We start from the raw sequence: 20,653 nt of genomic DNA, 5'->3' as shown, positions 1-20,653 counted from the left end.
AAGTGCGAGTATTAGTTGAGGACCAATTGGATGAAAATCAGTGTGGGTTTAGGCCTCTTAGAGGTTGTCAGGACCAGATCTTTAGCTTACGGCAAATAATGGAGAAGTGTTATGAGTGGAACAGGGAACTGTATCTATGCTTTATAGATCTAGAAAAGGCACATGACCGGGTTCCTATGAGGAAGTTATTGTCTGTTCTACGAGATTATGGAATAGGAGGCAAACTTTTGCAAGCAATTAAAGGTCTTTACATGGATAGACAGGCAGCAGTTAGAGTTGACGGTATTTGAGTTCATGGTTCGGAGTAGTTTCAGGGGTGAGACAAGGCTGCAACCTGTCTCCCCTGTTGTTCATATTATTTATGGATCATATGTTGAAAACAATAAACTGGCTGGGTAAGATTAAGATATGTGAACACAAAATAAGCAGTCTTGCATATGCAGATGACTTAGTTGTGATGGCAGATTCGATTGAAAGTTTGCAAAGTAATATTTCAGAGCTAGATCAGAAATGTAAGGACTATGGTATGAAGATTAGCATCTCCAAAACGAAAGTAATGTCAATGGGAAAGAGATATAAACAGATTGAGTGCCAAATAGGAGGAACAAAGTTAGAACAGGTGGACGGTTTCAAGTACTTAGGATGCATATTCTCACAGGATGGCAACATAGTGAAAGAACTGGAAGCGAGGTGTAGTAAAGCTAATGCAGTGAGTGCTCAGCTACGATCTACTCTCTTCTGCAAGAAGGAAGTCAGTACCAAGACTAAGTTATCTGTGCACCGTTCAATCTTTCGACCAACTTTGTTGTATGGGAGCGAAAGCTGGGTGGATTCAGGTTACCTTATCAATAAGGTTGAGGTTACGGATATGAAAGTAGCTAGGATGATTGCAGGTACTAGTAGATGGGAACAATGGCAGGAGGGTGTCCACAATGAGGAAATCAAAGAAAAACTGGGAATGAACTCTATAGATGTAGCAGTCAGGACGAACAGGCTTAGATGGTGGGGTCATGTTACATGCATGAGAGAAGCAAGGTTGCCCAAGAGACTCATGGGTTCAGCAGTAGAGAGTAGGAGGAGTCGGGGCAGACCAAGGAGAAGGTACCTGAATTCGGTTAAGAATGATTTTGAAGTAACAGGCTTAACATCAGAAGAGGCACCAATATTGGCACTGAATAGGGGATCATGGAGGAATTTTATAAGGGGGACTATGCTCCAGACTGAACACTGAAAGGCATAATCAGTCTTAAATGATGATGATGATGTTTTTACTGCTCATAGATATTCAACAGTAAACTATGTAGCAGTATGTGGATGTTCACCTGAAAACTATTAATGAGGCTTATCGAAAGTCAAACAGTAGTGCACTGGCCATATATAATGTGTGTTTGGGGGGTTGTGAAAAGTGAAAGTAAACAATTGTGAAATGCAAATGTGCACCTGTCGGCTACATCATTTACAGTAGACAGTATTGCACTTCCACCCCATATTTTTTTCAGCCAGTACATCGACACCAAGGACAACAGACGAAGAAACAAAGAAAGTGAACTGTCACAATTCGATGTCAAGGAGATACTGCATTGTGAGACAGCATGACAGATCCTAGATATTATTGCTAACACAATTTCAAGAAAGGCTTGGGTAGTGCCTCATCTTATGGATCAATGCCTGTCCAATGCTGTACGAAGGCTGCAATGAAAGATTGAGGAGCAACATAGCAAAGACAGTTATGGCAAACAAACAGCCGACAGCACTTACGTAGATATCATAACAACGACACCAGAGTGGAAGTGCGGCAGTGGGCCATGATTTGACAGCAAATGAAGTAGAACCGTGGTGATGTGGGCTGTCATGTGACTGCACTCCTTAATGGCAGCAATGATGCTCTCTCAGAACAGGGAAGCTGTTCCTTGCAACCAGGGAACTGGGAGACAACAATAGAGATTGCACCACAGTGACCTTTGCAGTGCCCAAGGAAACAGCGGGTCAGCCTGTGGCCCAAGGGGTGACGGAGTGCCATGTGGAATGTGGCAGACAAAAACTGATGTTATTACTGATTATAATCTATTTCTTTCAGTTACATTGTATCTCAGTGGCAGATAGAACGGAAAAAAATTGTAGGGCAAAAAACAATGGTAGACATGGTTAGTTATGGTAGTAGATGTATTTTCTAACCAAATGAGGTAGGAGGGGGCGTGGGGGGGGGGGGGGGGGGATGCTCATTGCATTCATAGTTTTATCGCTGCCCTTCAGGCCTTTCTAAAGGCAAGCACATAAGGGAGCTCAGCATTCATTTATTGGGTACAATCTTTGCGAACTCAGTTTTCTAAGGTGGGGCCAGTGAGTGCCACCAGCCCTCTGTAATCGTAAGCTCTGTGCATGTTTCAATGGTCACTGTGCAGCACTGTGGTAGAAAGCTGTGTGTCACTGGAAAACAGGGATCTAGGCTTTGGGTTAGCTATCTAATAGGGGTATCTCCAACCAGCACCCGCAGACATGCCAAGACAATGCAGAACATTTTGCAGTGACTCCTTCCACTGCCAATCATGATGTAGTGTCCACTTCTTTTATGCCCCCATAGAGAGAGGTGTGTTGGACTTCAGGGCCAACATTTCTCAGTCCTCCAACTAACCTTCCTTCCTGTGGGAGCGCTGGATTTGGCACTGTCTGAGGCTTGTAATATTGCGCCCTGTCATGACCAAGTCTGATACAGCACACTGCAAAACTTGCAGATAGCATCAAAGGAAGTCTGCTTGAACTGTTTTAATTCAGTATGGCAGACAGGACAATTTCCCAACTTTTGGAGGTAGGCAATTTTAATTGCTATCTCTGCAAACTAGAAAAGGTCCAAACGTGTTCCATGAGTTACTGGAGTGTTGCCTTAATGAGCTTCTAGGAAAGACTTTGGAAGGAATGGTCAGATGTCATCTGGTCTGGGTATTAGAGACCTGACAGCTACTTAGCCACTCTTAGTGTGGATTCAGATGTTGATCCATTGTCAGCAACCTGACCCTGTTAGAGGTGGCTATCCAGCAAGCTTTTCTGTGTGAACATTGTTTTATAGGAATCTTCTTTGGCATCAGTAAGGCATAAAATGCTACTTAGAGTCACAGTGTTTTGAGACAGCTCCACCAATGTAGCTTTCATGACCACTTCCCCCTATTCATTCAGTCCTTCTTATCAAAATGCTTTCTTCGGTACTGAATTGGTGACATGCTGTCAGATAGTCTTGAGCAGGAGAATGTTGTTCCTCATGAAAGTGTTTTAAATGTCATTGTCTCATTCATAGCCATTAACAGTGTAATGTCTATGATGAGGAACCCCTATTTGTGGAACTTGTCAGTTACAACTTTCAGTGAAGTGGTTGGAGGAGTGAGCTACAAAGACAGATTTTCATTTTTATGTAGATATTTCATTTTAATTAGTCTTGTTGTATCTTTAATTTATCGGACTTGTTTATGAAGGGCACCAGTGTACATTTTAAAGACTCGGTGAGATTCCTGACCCTCGCTTTGTATTCAAAAATTTTGTGATTACCACACCTAAAGAACATTAAGACAAGGATCCAGAAAGCACTCATTTCAAAATGCCTTACCTACAGGTCTTGGGGAGTAAACAGGGTGTGTTTGCTCAAGTTTACCGTAAGATCATTGATGCCATCCACCTTGAGAGGGTCAGGCTGACCATGGGGGCCTTTAGGACCAGCCCCATTGCCAGTCTGTGCTGAGGCTGGGAAACTGCCTGTAACAATCAAGCATGTAAGGTCGTTGCTGCTCTCAATTCACCAGCATACTGTCACTCATCCAGTTATGAAACACCTGTCCTCCCATCTTCTACGAGCATCAAGTTCGATTGGAACCCACATGAAGCATGTTCTGGGGTCACTTAGTGTGAGGCAAGTACAAACCTACATCCAGGGCTTTAATCAACTGTCATCCAGGTTGCTGCAGGGGCCCAGAGTAATTTTAGATTTAATGAAGTACTGGAGAGGCTGCACTCCTGACTCTGCTCTATTTTTTAATACACTATAGTGTGATATTCTGAATGAGCATCACAACTGAATGGCTGTATTCGTGGATGAGTCTAAACAGGACTCCATTTGTTGCTCTGTTGTTTTTCCTGATTGTGTCTTCGATATCTGCTGCTTTCAAGAGTACACTTTCCTCGATGTGAGATTATACGCAATCTTGCAGACACTTGAACAGATGAAATGTGTTGTGGCTGTTAAATTCCTCATGTGATCTGACTCCCTGAGTGCCCTTCTCTCTCTACAATAGTTGTACCTAGCAGATAAACTAGCCCAGAGTATCCAGGATGCCCTTTCCACCTACAAAGGCTGGGAAAGGAGGTGACTTTCTGTTTGATTCCAGGGCACATGGGTATTACAGAAAATGGAATGATGGCTGTAGCAGCCAAGGATGTGTGTTGCAGTCCACAGATAGTTCAGTTTGCCACCCCTCAATGTGCTATCACTTCACTATTGAGGTACAGAGTCACGTGTCGATGGGAAGGAGAGTGACTGGAAGTGATAGTTAATAAGCTGTGTCCAGTAAAATCAACATCTTGGTTATGGCATAGCTCCTTCCAGCCACACAGACAGGATGAGGTCCTCCTCATTTGCCTTCGCTCTGGACACACCCCTATGATGCATAGCTTCTTGCTTCGGTGAGAGGACTCTCCAATATGAGGTGCTTGTGGCATACAGATCATGGTGCACCACATTTTTGTAAATTGTGTCCCCCCCCCCCCCCCCCCCTCTCCTCCCAGACCAGAGGGCAGCAGCTCTTGTGCCTACAGACTTGCCCTCTATTTTAACAGACAGTCAAATGAATGCTGTACGATTTTTAAATGTGTGAACTGTCCAACACATCCCTTAAAATTTTAGGAAGATATTTTTAATATGTTATCAGGTTGGTAGGTTCATCTATGTTTTTTGTAAGTGATCAGTCAGTCACATTTTGCTTTGCAATTATTTTAGCTCTCTTCTTACATTACTTGCGTTTCAGTAACCAGTTTTAGAACATCTGTCTGTTTTTACATCATCTTAAAGGATGTGAGCTGCGTGATTGTGTGGATGTCAGTGAGTGAGTTGAGAATAATTCAATGATTTGTTAAGACATGGTCTTTCTTGTTTTATGCCCTTACTGTTCATGTATATTAATGATCTTGCATACAATATTAGTAGTAAAATCAGGCTTTGTTAGAATCAGCAAGCACTCTGTAGGAATATGAAATGAGATGATCACATAGGCTCAGTGAAGCAGGTAGTAGGCTTCAGTTTATTGTTAGAATACTGGGGAAGTGCAATCAGTATACAAAAGAGATTGCTTACAAATCACTTGTGTGGTATTGTAACAAATAAGATTGCTCAAATGCATGGGACCTTTTCCAGATAGGGAAATTGAACATATACAGAGAAGGGCAGCATGAATGGTCTCAGGTTTGTTTAATCCATGGGAGAGTGTCACAGAGATACTGAAGAGACTGAACTGGCAGACTTTTGAAGAGATGCGTAAACTATACCAAGAAAGTCTATTAACAAAGTTTCAAGAACTGGCCTTAAATGATCTCTCGAGGATACTACAACCCCCTACGTATTACTTACATGGCGATTATGAGGATAGGATTAGAATAATTACTGCAAGCACGAAGGCATTCAAAGAGTCTTTTTTCCCGTGCTCTGTACATGAACAAAACAGGAAGAAACCCTAATAACTTGTGCAATAGGATATACCCTCTGCCATGTGCCTCATGGTGTTTGCAGAATATAGACATAGATATAGATGTATTTTTGTCTGTCTCATAAATCTGGTACATCAGATAGAATAGTTTTGTTCCCAGTTGGTTCTCCCAAGGAGATTAGTAGTTCTGAGGAATTGCATCTACTCCAGGGGCCTTGTCTCGACTTAGGTCTTTTAGCACTCTGTGAAATTCTCCTTGCAGTATCACATCTGTATCTCATCTTCATCTACTTCCCTTTCCCTTTATATAACATTGCCTTCAAATTCATTTCCCTTATATAGCCCCTTTATATACTCCTTCCAGCTTTCAGCCTTCCCTTCTTTGCATAGTACTGGTTTTCCAACCGAAATCTTTATATTCAAACAGCTACTTCTCTTTTCTCAAAAGGCCTCTTTAATTTTACTATAGGCGGTGTCTACCTTCCTCCTAGTTATGTATGCTTCTAATACTTTGCATTTGACCTCTAGACCTTCCTGCTTAGCTATTTTGCACCAGTCTCACTGTTTAGATGCCCATACTCCCGTTTGCAGGCTTAATTTTTGTTTTCTTCTGTCTTCAGTTAAAATTCAGTATCTCCTGTGAAAACCAAGGATTTCTGCTAGGCCTAGTCATTTTACTTATTTGGTCCTCTGCTGCCTTCACTATATCATCTCTCAAAGCTACACAGTCATGTTCTGCCATATTCCTTTCCTGTGTTTCAGTCAGTTGTTGCCTATTACTCCCTCTGAAATTCTCAGGAACCTCTGGTTCTTTCATCCTATCCTGGTCACAATCTCATTAATGTCCTACCTTTTTGCAGTTTCTGTAGTTTTACTGTAAAGTTCATCACCAATAAATTGTGGTCAGATTCCACGTATGTCCCTGGAAATGTTTTAGAGTTTAAAAATCTGGATCCAGTACCTCTGTCTTATCATAATATAATCAGCCTAAAACCTTTATGTGTCCAGGTCTCTTCCTCATTTATAATCTTCTTTCCCAATTTTCCTTTCTCTTCTTTATCATACTATTGAACCCAATTCCCATCACAATTAAATTTTCATCTCCTGTAACTGTCTGAATAATTTATTTCATTCCGTCACACATTATTTCAGTCTCTTCATCATCTTTGGTAGTAGTTGCTGTGTGACTTGTACTACTGTGGTAGATGTTGGCTTTATGTCTATCTTGGCTACGATAATGCTTTCACTATGCTGTTCGTAATAGCTTATCTGCATTCCTATTTTCTTATTCATAGACATACTCCTGCAGCACTGTTGTTTGGTTTTGTATTTAAAACCTTGTACTCAGTTGCAAGAAATCGTGTTCCTCTTGTCACCTAACTTCACTAATTCCCAAACTACCCTTTTCACTTTTTAAATTTCCTATCCAACCTGACTGGTTGAGGGACCTAACATTCCATTTTCTGACCTGTAGAGTGCCAGTCCTCCCCCCCCCCCCCCCCTTCTTATTGACAACATCCTGCCACCAACAAGAGATCCAAAAGGTGCTATTTTACCTCCAGAATATTTTACCCAAGAGAAAACCATCATAATTTAACTGTACAGTAGAGCTGCATGCTCTCGGAAAAAATAATGACTGTAGTAGTTTCTCCTTACTTTCATCTGTTCACAGTACCAACACAGCAAGGTTATGTTGGCTAATGTTACAAAGCCAGATCAGTCAGTCATCCAGACTGTTGCCCCTGCAGCTATTGAAAACACTACCTCTCCTCTCCACGAATCGTATGTTTTTATGGCCTCTCCACAGATACCCCTCAGTTGTGGTTGCACCTATGGTATGGCTATCTGTTCATTGGTTATGAAATGCAGACTAAACCTAAAAAACTGTGAAAAAGTAGGGAATTAGAGAAATGTGATGTGGATAAGTTGAAAGGACCAGAGGTCCTTGAGAATTTCAAAGGGAGCATTAGGCAATGATTGATTGGAACATCAGAAAGAAATGTAATAGAAGATGAATGGGTAGCTTTGAGAGAGAGAGAGAGAGAGAGAGTAGTGAAAACAGCAGAAGATGAAATAGGCAGAAAGACAATTCTAAGTAGAAATCCTTCAGTATCATTCAAGATATTGTATTTCACTGACAAAAGGAAGAAATATACAGGTGATGCAGGCAAAAAGGAATGTTTCTAAAAAAAATTGAGATCAACAGAAAGTGCAAAATAGAAAAGTGTGAATGGTTAGAGCTGAAATTCAAAGCTGTAGAAGCACACCTGATGTGCCATAACAGGACAAATAAGGACATCTTTGGAGAAAAGGGAAGCAGCTGTACGAATATCAAGAGATGAAAAGGCAAGCCAGTACTAAGCAAAGAAAGAAAGCCAAAAGGTAAAAGGAATGTACGGGGCGATTCAGAACTCCTATTACACATTTACAGGTGTTTTTGAGGGGACTCAGGACAACAATATTTAGTAATAAATCCATGTCCAGAAATGTGCCATTTGGAAGATAATGACTTTGAATGATGGAAGGCACTGGAGGTTGGTGCCTTGTGTGACATCTCATCAGAGAACAACCCAATGAATTGGAGTGCTTGTACATCAGTTGCCACTGAGTGATCGAGAAGGATGGTGCAATACAGAACGGCAGAGTACACATTTTCAAGTATCCCTACATGTTGCTCATCTACGGTAAAAAGTGGATGAAATGGTCGATTAGCACAACTCCTGAATCACAAACGATTTCTGGGTTATGCCCTAGCATCACATGCCATTTCCATAAGTTAGGAACAATGGCTTGAAGGCTAATAGGGGTGGTTGTTGGTATGGCTGGAAACATCTCGCTATTGTTGTGGAAGAGGAACCTGTTAATGAATACCCACAACAACTGTGGATATATCCCAGATCTGTGTCTGCTGAGTTCTCCATGAACCTCCAGAGGGCACAGGCATTGGGTCCAGCTGATTTTGTGCCACATGCCAATTACTGTACATGGTTCCTACATTGCTGTTTTGATGTTCCAGACTTTCCCCAGATCATTCTTTTCATAGATGAAACACATTTCACAAACAAAGGTCTGGGCAACCATCCCAACAGCTACATTTGGGATGAGGGAATCCTTAATGCCACACATCCAGATGGATTTCAGCTTAGTTTAGGTGTTAATGTGTGGGGTGATGATATGCAGGGCCATCTGATTGGCCCGTGTATTCTACTAGTGTGTCTAATGGGTCACAGGGTCTTGGCCTTGCTGGAAGACGTACTGGTGCAGCATTTGGAGGATGAGCCATTGCATATCTGTCGGGCAGTATGGTTCATCATGATGTCACACCAACCTATTTTCACATGACATCCGTCAGCAGCTTCACCAAACATTAGGGGACAGGTGGATAGGTCCGAGTGGGTCGATTCGTTGGCCATCATAATCACCCCATTTAACACCTCTGGACTTTTTCCTGTGCAGCTACATGAAGAGTGTTGTTCATGAGACTCTGTGGAATCACAGGATGATCTCCTTGCTTGTGTAATGGCTGCAGCTGAGGTCATTCAGGACACTCCAAAAATTTTTACCAATGTCTGTGAACATTGGTCACTGGTACACTTTGTGCAACGAAACTCTTGGTCGCTATTTCGAGCATATGTTGTAGTTCACACAAGTGTGAGTTGGTTGATACATTTGCAGCATATTTTGTGATGTTCTTTCAAAGTCGTGTTATCTTCCAGTCAGCACATTTCTGGACATGGATTTATTGCCAAATAATGTTGCCTTGAGTCCCCTCTACAACACCTATAACTGTGTCACAGAAATTGTGAATCACACTGTATAGAAGGGTTATATGAAGGAAACGAACCTGAAGACAGTATCATAGGAAGGCAAGAGGTTGTAACTGAAGATGATTTGGGAGATACAATAGTGCGAGGAGAATGTGACAGACTAATGAAAGACCTTAAGTCTGAGCAAGGCACTTACAGTGAACAACATTCTCTCTGAATTATGAGACTCCCAAGGAGATCATACAGTAACAGAACTGTTCCACCTTGTATGCGATACATTTGAGAAAGGCGAAGTCCCTCCAAACTTTAAGAATGATATAATAATCCCAGTAAAAGATAAGCAAGTAACAGATATATTACTGAACCAACATTCCATAAGCATTGTTGCAAACTGCTATCACAAATTATCTACAGAAGGATAGCACAACTGATAGAAGCTAATTTGTATGAAGATCAGCTTGGCCTCTGGAGAAATGTGGAAAAGTGTAAGGCATTACTGACACTATGACTCACCGTGGAACATAGATTGAAGAAAGCCATTGTATGTTTATAACACTTGTAGACATAGAAAAAGCTTTTGAGAATATTGACTGGAATATACTCGTTGAAATTCTGTAGATATGGAGCTAAAATTTATCTACCACTTGTACAGAAACTAGACGGAAATAGTTGAGAAGTGAGTGAGACAGGATTGGAACATATCTCCAGTGTTATTCATTCCGTACATTGAGCTGGCAGTAGAGGAAACCAGAGGAAATTTGATAAGTGAATTTAAGGTTGTGAGAGCAAAAGAAAAAAAAGACTCTGAGGTTAAGTGTTGGGAAGACTTCTCTGGAGAGTAGCCTTATACTGAAGTGAAATATGGAAAAGGAACAGTTCATACAAGAAGAGAATAGAAGCTTGTGGTATGTTATGCAGAAGAATGATGAGGATTCGATGGGCAGATTGCATAACTAATGAAGGGGTGCTGAAACGACTGGGGGAGGAAAGAAATTTATGGCAATCTTGCCCAAAAGTAGGAATTGATTAATAGACCACATTCTGAGGCATCAAGAACTCATCTTTTATGTTTTGGAGGGATGTTTGGGGGGTTCAAATTGTAGATGGAGTTTGACCACAGTATAAGCAGGTTCCAATGGATGTAATTTGCAGTATTTATGCAGAGATGATGAGGCTTACACAGGATGACTAGTGTGGAAAGCTGCATTACAACAGTCTTTGGACTGAAAGCCACATTAACAATTGTGTGTCATGTGATTTTGGAAGAATTACTTGCAGTAATTTCAAAAGTCTGGTGCCAAAAACTATTTTCTTGTCATTCTACCTGTCTCCTCTAAAGGAACTGCTCTTTCTTTTAATCATCTTGCTAACATGAGAAGCTTGTGCTGGTATTTTGTCCATGTTTGTGATTTAAATTTTGGTTTTTAAACTCTGCCTTCTGCAAAATGCAGAGTGTTTCTATTTCCCCAGATTAGATTAGATTAGATTAATACTAGTTCCATGGATCATGAATACGATATTTCATAATGATGTGGAACGAGTCGAATTTTCCAATACATGACATAATTAGGTTAATTTAACAACATACTTAAGTTAATATAACAACTTTATTTTTTGTGTTTTTTTTTAATATTTTTGTTTTTTTTCTTTTTTTTCTTAATTTATATCTAAAAATTCCTCTATAGAATAGAAGGAGTTGTCATTCAGAAATTCTTTTAATTTCTTCTTAAATACTTGTTGGTTATCTGTCAGACTTTTGATACTATTTGGTAAGTGACCAAAGACTTTAGTGCCAGTATAATTCACCCCTTTCTGTGCCAAAGTTAGATTTAATCTTGAATAGTGAAGATCGTCCTTTCTCCTAGTATTGTAGTTATGCACACTGCTATTACTTTTGAATTGGGTTTGGGTGTTAATAACAAATTTCATAAGAGAGTATATATACTGAGAAGCTACTGTGAATATCCCTAGATCCTTAAATAAATGTCTGCAGGATGATCTTGGGTGGACTCTAGCTACTATTCTGATTACACGCTTTTGTGCAATAAATACTTTATTCCTCAGTGACGAATTACCCCAAAATATGATGCCATATGAAAGCAATGAGTGAAAATAGGTGTAGTAAGCTAATTTACTAAGATGTCTATCACCAAAATTTGCAATGACCCTTATTGCATAAGTAGCTGAACTCAGACGTTTCAGCAGATCATCAATGTGTTTCTTCCAATTTAATCTCTCATCAATGGACATACCTAAAAATTTGGAATATTCTACCTTAGCTATATGCTTCTGATTAAGGTCTATATTTGTTAATGGTGTCATACCATTCACTGTACGGAACTGTATGTACTGTGTCTTATCAAAATTCAGTGAGAGTCCGTTTACAAGGAACCACTTAGTAATTTTCTGAAAGACAGTATTGACAATTTCATCAGTTAATTCTTGTTTCTCAGGTGTGATTACTATACTTGTATCATCAGCGAAGAGAACTAACTTTGCCTCTTCATGAATATAGAATGGCAAGTCATTAATATATAATAAGAACAACAAAGGACCCAAGACTGACCCTTGTGGAACCCCATTCTTGATAGTTCCCCAGTTTGAGGAATGTGCTGATCTTTGCATGTTACGAGAACTACTTATTTCAACTTTCTGCACTCTTCCAGTTATGTACGAATTAAACCATTTGTGCACTGTCCCACTCATGCCACAATACTTGAGCTTGTCTAGCAGAATTTCATGATTTACACAATCAAAAGCCTTTGAGAGATCACAAAAAATCCCAATGGGTGGTGTTCGGTTATTCAGATCATTCAAAATTTGACTGGTGAAAGCATATATGGCATTTTCTGTTGAAAAACCTTTCTGGAAACCATACTGACATTTTGTTAGTACTTCATTTTTACAGATATGTGAAGCTACTCTTGAATACATTACTTTCTCAAAAATTTTGGATAAAGCTGTTAGAAGGGAGAGTGGACGGTAATTGTTGACATCAGATCTATCCCCCTTTTTATGCAAAGGTATAACAATAGCATATTTCAGTGTATCAGGGAAAATGCCCTGTTCCAGAGAGCTATTACAGAGGTGGCTGAGAATCTTACTTATCTGTTGAGAACAAGCTTTTAGTATTTTGCTGGAAATGCCATCAATTCCATGTGAGTTTTTGCTTTTAAGCAAGTTTATTATTTTCCTAATTTCAGAGGGAGAAGTGGGTGAGATTTCAATTGTATCAAATTGCATAGGTATGGCCTCTTCCATTAACAGCCTAGCATCTTCTAATGAACACCTGGATCCTACTATATCCACAACATTTAGAAAATGATTATTAAAAATATTTTCAACTTCTGACTTTTTGTTCGTAAAGTTTTCATTCAATTTGATGGTAATACTGTCTTCCTCTGCTCTTGGTTGACCTGTTTCTCTTTTAATAATATTCCAAATTGTTTTAATTTTATTATCAGAGTTGCTGATTTCAGACGTGATACACGTGTTTCACCACCTATATGTCATCTTTATTCATTTCCATAAAAATATTATACAATCCACCGTGGATTTTCCATTGTTTAATATTAGAGAAAGTTCATAGTTGCTTTTTTATTGTAAGCATAAAAATTATATGTGTATTTTTATTCTGTTTTGATTGCTCACCTGAGATTGTATTAATCGTGAAAGTGGATTTGTACAGGTCGACTTGCATTTATTGTTTTTTATCTGCAAAGTAGTCAGAAGAACTTGCTTAGAGAGTTTTTAATTTTGAAAAACATTTTGAAGAGCGGCAGTGGTGTATGTCCTGTTCTTTTATTTCCCATCTTGTTGCGCATATCTTGTGTATTTCGTTGTTTTATACACATTCTACACTTCACCCTTACCTGCCATCTCTCATTTTAATACACAGAATGAGACATGGAAGTAAACTTAGGTCACCATATTTGTCAAGGGATACTATGTTATTGTAATCACTTACTTGTTTCTAATTTTGGTTTGTAGTTTTATCCAGTGCAGCAGTAATTTTGAATGTTTGGGGTGAGCTTTATTGTGCGCCTGCGGGGGGGTGGTGGGGTGGAGAAGCAGGTGTTTCTACATTATTGAAGATCTACATCTACATGTACATACATACTCTGCAATCCACAATACGGTGCGTGGCGGAGGGTACCTCGTACCACAACTAGCATCTTCTCTCCCTGTTCCACTGCCAAACAGAATGAGGGAAAAATGACTGCCTATATTCCTCTGTATGAGCCCTAATCTCTCTTATCTTATCTTTATGGTCTTTCTGCGAAATGTAAGTTGGCGGCACTAAAATTGTACTGCAGTCAGCCTCAAATGCTGGTTCTCTAAATTTCCTCAGTAGCGATTCACGACAAGAATGCCTCCTTTTCTTTAGAGACTCCCACCCGAGTTCCTGAAGCATTTCCATAACACTCGCGTGATGATCAAACCTACCAGTAACAAATCTAGCAGCCCGCCTCTGAATTGCTTCTATGTCCTCCCTCAATCCGACCTGATAGGGATCCCAAATGCTCGAGCAGTACTCAAGAATAGGTCGTATTAGTGTTTTATAAGCGGTCTCCTTTACAGATGAACCACATCTTCCCAAAATTCTACCAATGAACCAAAGACGACTACTCGCCTTCCCCACAACCGCCATTACATGCTTGTCCCACTTCAAATCGCTCTGCAATGTTACGGCCAAATATTTAATCGACGTGACTGTGTCAAGTGCTACACTACTAATGGAGCATTCAAACATTACAAGATTCTTTTTCCTATTCATCTGCATTAATGTACATTTATCTATATTTAGAGTTAGCTGCCCTTCTTTACACCAATCACAAATCCTGTCCAAGTCATTTTGTATCCTCCTACAGTCACTCAACGACGACACCTTCCCGTACACCACAGCATCATCAGCAAACAGCCGCACATTGCTATCCACCCTATCCAAAACATCATTTCTGTAGATAGAAAACAACAGCGGACCTACCACACTTCCCTGGGACACTCCAGGTGATACCCTCACCTCCGATGAACACTCACCATCAAGGACAACGTACTGGGTTCTATTACTTAAGAAGTCTTCGAGCCACACACATACTTGGGAACCAATCCCATATGCTCGTACCTCAGTTAGGAGTCTGCATTGGGGCACCGAGTCAAATGCTTTCCGGAAGTCAAGGAATATGGCATCCGTCTGATACCCTTCATCCATGGTTCGCAAGATATCATGTGAAAAAAGGGCGAGTTGCTTTTTGCAGGAGCAATGCTTTCTAAAGCCGTGCTAATGAATGGACAGCAACTTCTCTGTCTCAAGGAAATTCATTATATTCAAACTGAGAATATGTTCGAGAATCCTGCAACAAACCGATGTTAAGGATATTGGTCTGTAATTTTGAGGATCTGTCCTTCTACCCTTCTTATATACAGGCGTCACCTGCGTTTTTTTCCAGTCGCTCGGGACTTTACGTTGGGCAAGAGATTCGCGATAAATGCTAGCTAAGTAAGGAGCCAATGCAGTAGAGTACTCTCTGTAAAACCGAATTGGAATCCCATCAGGACCTGGCGATTTATTTATTTTCAACCCATTCAGCTGCTTCACAACACCACGGATGTCTATCACTATGTCCTCCATATGGGAATCTGTACGAGACTCAAATGACGGTTCATCTGTATGATCCTCTCAAATGCTAAATGTAAAATTTCAGCTTTCATTTTGCTGTCTTCCGTTGCCAGGCCAGACTGATCAGTGAGTGACTGGATGGAAGCCTTCGACCTGCTTACCGATTTTACGTAAGACCAGAATTTCCTTGGGTTTTCAGCAAGATCTTTTCCTACGGTAAGACGGTGGTAGTGGTTGAATGCTTCGCACATCACTCTTTTTACAGCAGCACGAATCTCTACTAACTTTTGCCTGTCCTCATTCTCCCGATCTTTCTTGTACCGTGAGTGCAACTGCCTTTGCTTCCTGAGCATTCTCCGAATTGCACTGTTAAACCACGGTGGGTATTTTCCGTCCGTAACCCACTTTTTCGGCACATACTTGTCCAATGCGTGATTTACAATGTGTTTAAAATTTGCCCATAATTCTTCCACGTCCATTGTACCGGAAGTAAATGAAGTCGATGTTTGATATACTGTGTTTTCCTTGAGGAAGTGTCTTTGTATAATTCATTAGGTGTTGTAAACAGTGTTTTATTGAGTAGTGTTGTGTTTTTGTGTTTATATGGCATTCTATAAAATATCTTCAGTTCCAGAATGATGCACATTATTCATTAACTAACAGATTAATAACTTTTGTGATACTTTCAATACCAGCACAGAGCTTACAAAGCTGTGGAATGTCTATCCAAATAATATGGATGCATGCAGATCAAAAGATAGAGATTTCCTTCCAACTTTAGAGAGCTATTTCCAGGAGGCAATTGAACAACTAGATCCAGCTGCTCAAGTGGAAGATGAATACAAGTAAGACATCTTTATTATTCTTGTGAACTTCTTAGTCTTTTCTTCCTTTGTAAATATTGGTATTCTGTTCAATGTTACCTTCATTTTTACATTATAAATATTTAGTTTTAATTTCCAATTGGTCATTAATGTGTAGCCTAATTTGCAGTGGCTATTATTTGTGCTTTGGTTTTGGAATAAGGCAAGTTCGAGACCAAAAATTATTTTCTCATTGCTCCAATTGTGTCACCTAAGGCTTATCAAATGCTTTTTCTTCAATGTTTAGTGAAATAAGAGTAAACAATGACTACACTGAGGTTTGCCTATTGTGAACAGTTTAGTCATTTTGTTGCCCATTGTAAACAAAATGTTGTTATCTACGTAATTGATATAACAACCTCAGGTTAATCGTGGTTAGTGGCTAGTTCAAAGATACTGGTTGAGCATGACAGCAAATCATGAAGGATAATCACTGTCTCCACCAGTGACACAGTATGTCTGCTGTACATAATTACTGCAAAGATAGTGTAAAACGTGTTCCATACAGCATTATTTGTTTGTTACTGAGAACTCGTATTATTCACACCTACACAATACAGACATTATTTGAAAATATCCTCAGAGACTGTAAATAAAAGGCAGCTAATGATTATTAGTAGTGACATTCATTTCATTCCCCGAAACTGTTATTAGTTGTCAATATTGGTAGATGAGCATTGTCAAAGAAGAAGAATACTAGATCTTTTTTTAAACCGAAACAAGAAGATGGTAGTGTGCTTCTGAAGATGGGCGTCGCTTAAATTTCCTTTAATCAAACGATGATTTGTCATGTAACAAGTAAATATATGTGCAAGTAAAATATTATTTCCTGCAGTGTCTCACATTCATTTTCTGATGATTGTGCATATAGATAGAAAAGAAGGACATCAGAGTGTCTTTATAAAACAATAATCTCTGATAAATGTGATTATTGTGGGTGCTGAACTGGGCACCACAACTATATGATGACCAGACCAAGTGTTAGTTTATGACTTTATATCACGAAGAGTCGCAGAAAGCCAAAACTGTTGTCTTCAAAATTCAAACAATAGTTAAAGATGTGGCAAATGGTGAATGTATTTCCTTTTAATTCCCTATGAAGGAGAAATTAGAACTGCGAATTCTTACTTATGTAAGATGTACTAAACTGTTCACATTATTAACCCGTGAGAACTCACGTCTTTAAAAGTTATGCGATCAGTTGCATGCCAAGCATTGTCTCACATTCAACAAGCAGTCTGAAATGTACCTAATATGTGTAAACTAGTATGTGTCTTGTTATTTTTATAATAAAATGCTCATATTTTACTATTTAAAATTTTTACTTGCAATACAAAACAATTAGTATATCTATATTGTTCAGGTTACCTTCCATTAGGAAAGTGGGTGCACTTAGCGACTGTTATGTGATTTATAAATCATAGAGCACAGCAATCAGTCTGCCTCTTTTTTTGTATGTTTTATTATGCGTAATGAAACGTACAAAAAAAGAAAAGAAAGGGATGAAAGAAAGAAAAATAAAAGAAAAGCAAAAAGAGAAAAGGACGACTGATTGCTGCGCTCTATAATTTATAAGTCTATATTGTTGATAATAATCTTAGGACAATCAGTATCACCAGTATTGTGAAGCAGTAATAAAAACATAACATGAATTTCTTGTTATGTAGCTTTTGTGACTTGATCTTCATCAAATGTCTCAGCTTTGCACAAACCACATAATGTTACAGCATGTTCATTGCACAAAATTTGTTGACAATGAGTACATGCATTTTTTATCTTCTGGTTTTTGTCTCTTGGCTAGTCTTGACATATGCCACTGGATTTCTCAGTGTCCGAAACTTCATTTCGTTGAAAATTGTTTTATAACTTGCTGTCCAGGATAACTTCCTTCTTGTCTGTTCATCTATAATAATACAAAATAAATGTTAGTTTACTCATTTCATATAGACTTTGTCATCATAAATAATATAGAAACAATCAACCAAGTGCAATACACATAAAATGACATTTGAAAAAATATGAATAGCGAAATATATACTTACAATATATATACTTATGTTGACACTTGCATAGTGAGCTAAATGCTGCATGGCAATCACTGGCACAGTCAACTGACCTCTTTGAGCAACACCCGTATGCTGACATGACGACAACACTTTTTGCAAGTTGGGGAATGTATAAAACCTAGTTACTGAGCGAACGAGAGCCATGTAGCCAGTCTTGACAAAATGCCAAATATTTTAAAATTTCAGTGCACAAAATGCTCGTAGCATGAGTGCTCCTGGATTAAATAACTGTTTGTTATAACACATTAGTGCAGGATTATTTTTTGTCATTGTGTTGTGACAATTTTCATCAAAATTGATCAACTTGGACAGTGAGTTAGCAGTTTACTTAAAGTGTGTTCTTTTACTCTGCTGGACCATACTTATGGGAAGTCTGGTCATGCTCAAAATAGGGTCTATTAGAGACCACACACCTGAATTCCTTCTTTTCTCTGCTACAGATATTTCTGCCTGTTATTTTCCATGTGATTGGATGGCATATAGTTTCTTAATAATGCAAGCAGTCTTGTTCATTTTCTCCAGTATATGTATAAAGACATATACACTTATCAGCCAGAGCATTATGACCATTAACCTGCTATCAATAGTAACCGATCCAGGTGGTAGCAATGTCACCTGATGAGGAATGAATGCTAGTGAGACACACACATGGTGCATGCAGTATCAATGATTGCGCTCTCTGTGTGTAGAATGAGGAAGGCACATGTTCTAACTGAGTTTGACGGAGGGCAGTTTGTGATGGCCCATAGGCTTGGCACGACCATTTTGGAAACTGCACGACTTGTCAGGTGTTCAAGGTGTGCTGTGGTGAGTGTCTTCAACAAATGGTGAAACCAAGATGACCAACTGTGGTGGAACTAACATCTGACTTTAATGGTCGGCAAAGTTCAAGTGTGTATGAACACACAGTGCACCAAACACTCCAAATGATGGGCCTCTGTAGCCAATGACCCATGCATGTGCCAATGTTAACACCGTGACGTTGGCAGCTACGACTGAAATGGAGACATGACCATTGGCACTGGATGTTGGCGCGGTGGTTGAGTGTTGCATTGCCTGATGAATTCCGATACTTTCCTCACCATGCCAGTGGGAGGGTACAAATCCATGACTCCCAGCAGAACAGCTCCTTGACACTCTTGCTGTGGGATGGAGACAAGCTGATGGCAGCTCCATTATGCTCTTGGAAACATTCATGATGGCATCTGTGGGCCCAGTGAAGCTCGTGCAAGGCACAATGATGGCCAAGGAATAATGTACTCTGGTTGCAGACCACATGTACACCCTTTCATGACTGTCATGTTTCCCGATGGCAGTGGCATTTTTCAGCAAGGTAATGTGCCCTGTCACAAGGCCAGAAGTGTGATGGAGTGGTTGGAGAAACAATGAGAACTTCCAATTGATGTGCTGGCCCCCCAACTCGCTAGATCTGAACCCTATCGAACACATCTAGGATGTGATAGAATGTGGCGTCAGAGCTCGTCGTCCCCCTCCCCAGAATTTATGGAAATTAGGTGACTTGTGTGTGCATGTGTGGTGCCAATTGCCTCCAGCAACCTACCAAGGCCTCATTGCTTCCATGCCATGATGTGTCGCTGCCGTTATCCGTGCTGAAGGTGGACAAAACAGCTATTAGGTAGGTGTTCATAATGTTTTGGCTGATCAGTGTGTGTTACATAATGGAATGAGTTGAACTATCAGAAAACTGATTACACTTTGGTATGCCTTTTTTAAAAAATTTGTATGTGTTTTAATAAGCTATATACTATGCATATATAGTTTTTCTAATGTAATGTTGCATGTGGATTTTAAGATTTTGATGTTATTTTTGTTATGATCCCTTAAAATTAATACTGAGAGATAAATCAGGAAAATTACCTCATTGTAACCAAGAAAATGAAGAGATCCTCTCAGAGACATTCTACAAACTTTTAAACTGCAATGGCCCATTGGAGTAGGTTATTTCAAGTTAAACATGGACAGATGTATTTTAACCACTCGAGCTAATTGTTCAGTAAACTCCCACTTCTTTAAAGAATCGAATTCCCATGTATAAAACAGCTTCCAATGTCTGATTACTGTACAAATGAGTTAATATTTGATGTTAATTACATAAGCGAGAAAAAATTTAGAAAAGGTTTGAAACTATGCTTTAAGTTTGTTGGAAATTGTCAAGGGCTCTCATTATGAAACACTGAATGAATATATTCTAGGTAATTTGCACACCATTTTATGCAGAAACAACTTATTACATGTCTCAGTGCTTATGACATCATATCTCCTGATGTGTGTGTTGTACTGTGATATAATATTGCAGGTACATTCAGTGATATATGTAGATGCTGCCTGCGTAGTGTTTTGCAAATAGAGTTAGTAGTTAAGAAGTAAGAAATTAAAATGTCAAGTCTGATGCTGAAGTTTTATTGCATGAACAGCGAAGATATAGTAAACAATAAAGTTTTTCCTTTCATTAATTTGTGTGGGTGCCAGTTGAGAAAAAGAAAAAGTTTCATAAATATTTGACATTATGTACAAAGTTTGTGGAAGTTGCTAAGTGCTCTCATTCTCAAATACTGAATGAATAAAGTTCGGGTATTTGCGCACCATCAGTTATGGTGCCTCAAGACAAACATACAGTTTCTAACTGAAATACTTG

The 20,653-nt window shown here is 39.3% G+C and overlaps 1 protein-coding gene across 1 annotated transcript in view; it reads left to right on the top strand.

The window, feature by feature from the left end:
* Window positions 1-20,653, top strand: part of LOC126474880 (THO complex subunit 1) — a 101,192-nt gene that overhangs the window by 67,987 nt on the left and 12,552 nt on the right. Inside the window, exon 10 of the mRNA XM_050102371.1 lies at window positions 15,764-15,913. Coding sequence (XP_049958328.1) covers window positions 15,764-15,913 — 150 coding nt within the window. The remainder of the gene's footprint in view (window positions 1-15,763; window positions 15,914-20,653) is intronic.

Source organism: Schistocerca serialis, chromosome 4 (assembly GCF_023864345.2).
Source record: "Schistocerca serialis cubense isolate TAMUIC-IGC-003099 chromosome 4, iqSchSeri2.2, whole genome shotgun sequence".
NCBI classification, from domain to species: domain Eukaryota; kingdom Metazoa; phylum Arthropoda; class Insecta; order Orthoptera; family Acrididae; genus Schistocerca; species Schistocerca serialis.
Note: the sequence above shows the minus strand (reverse complement) of the source record. Positions and strands in the feature narration are given on the sequence as shown.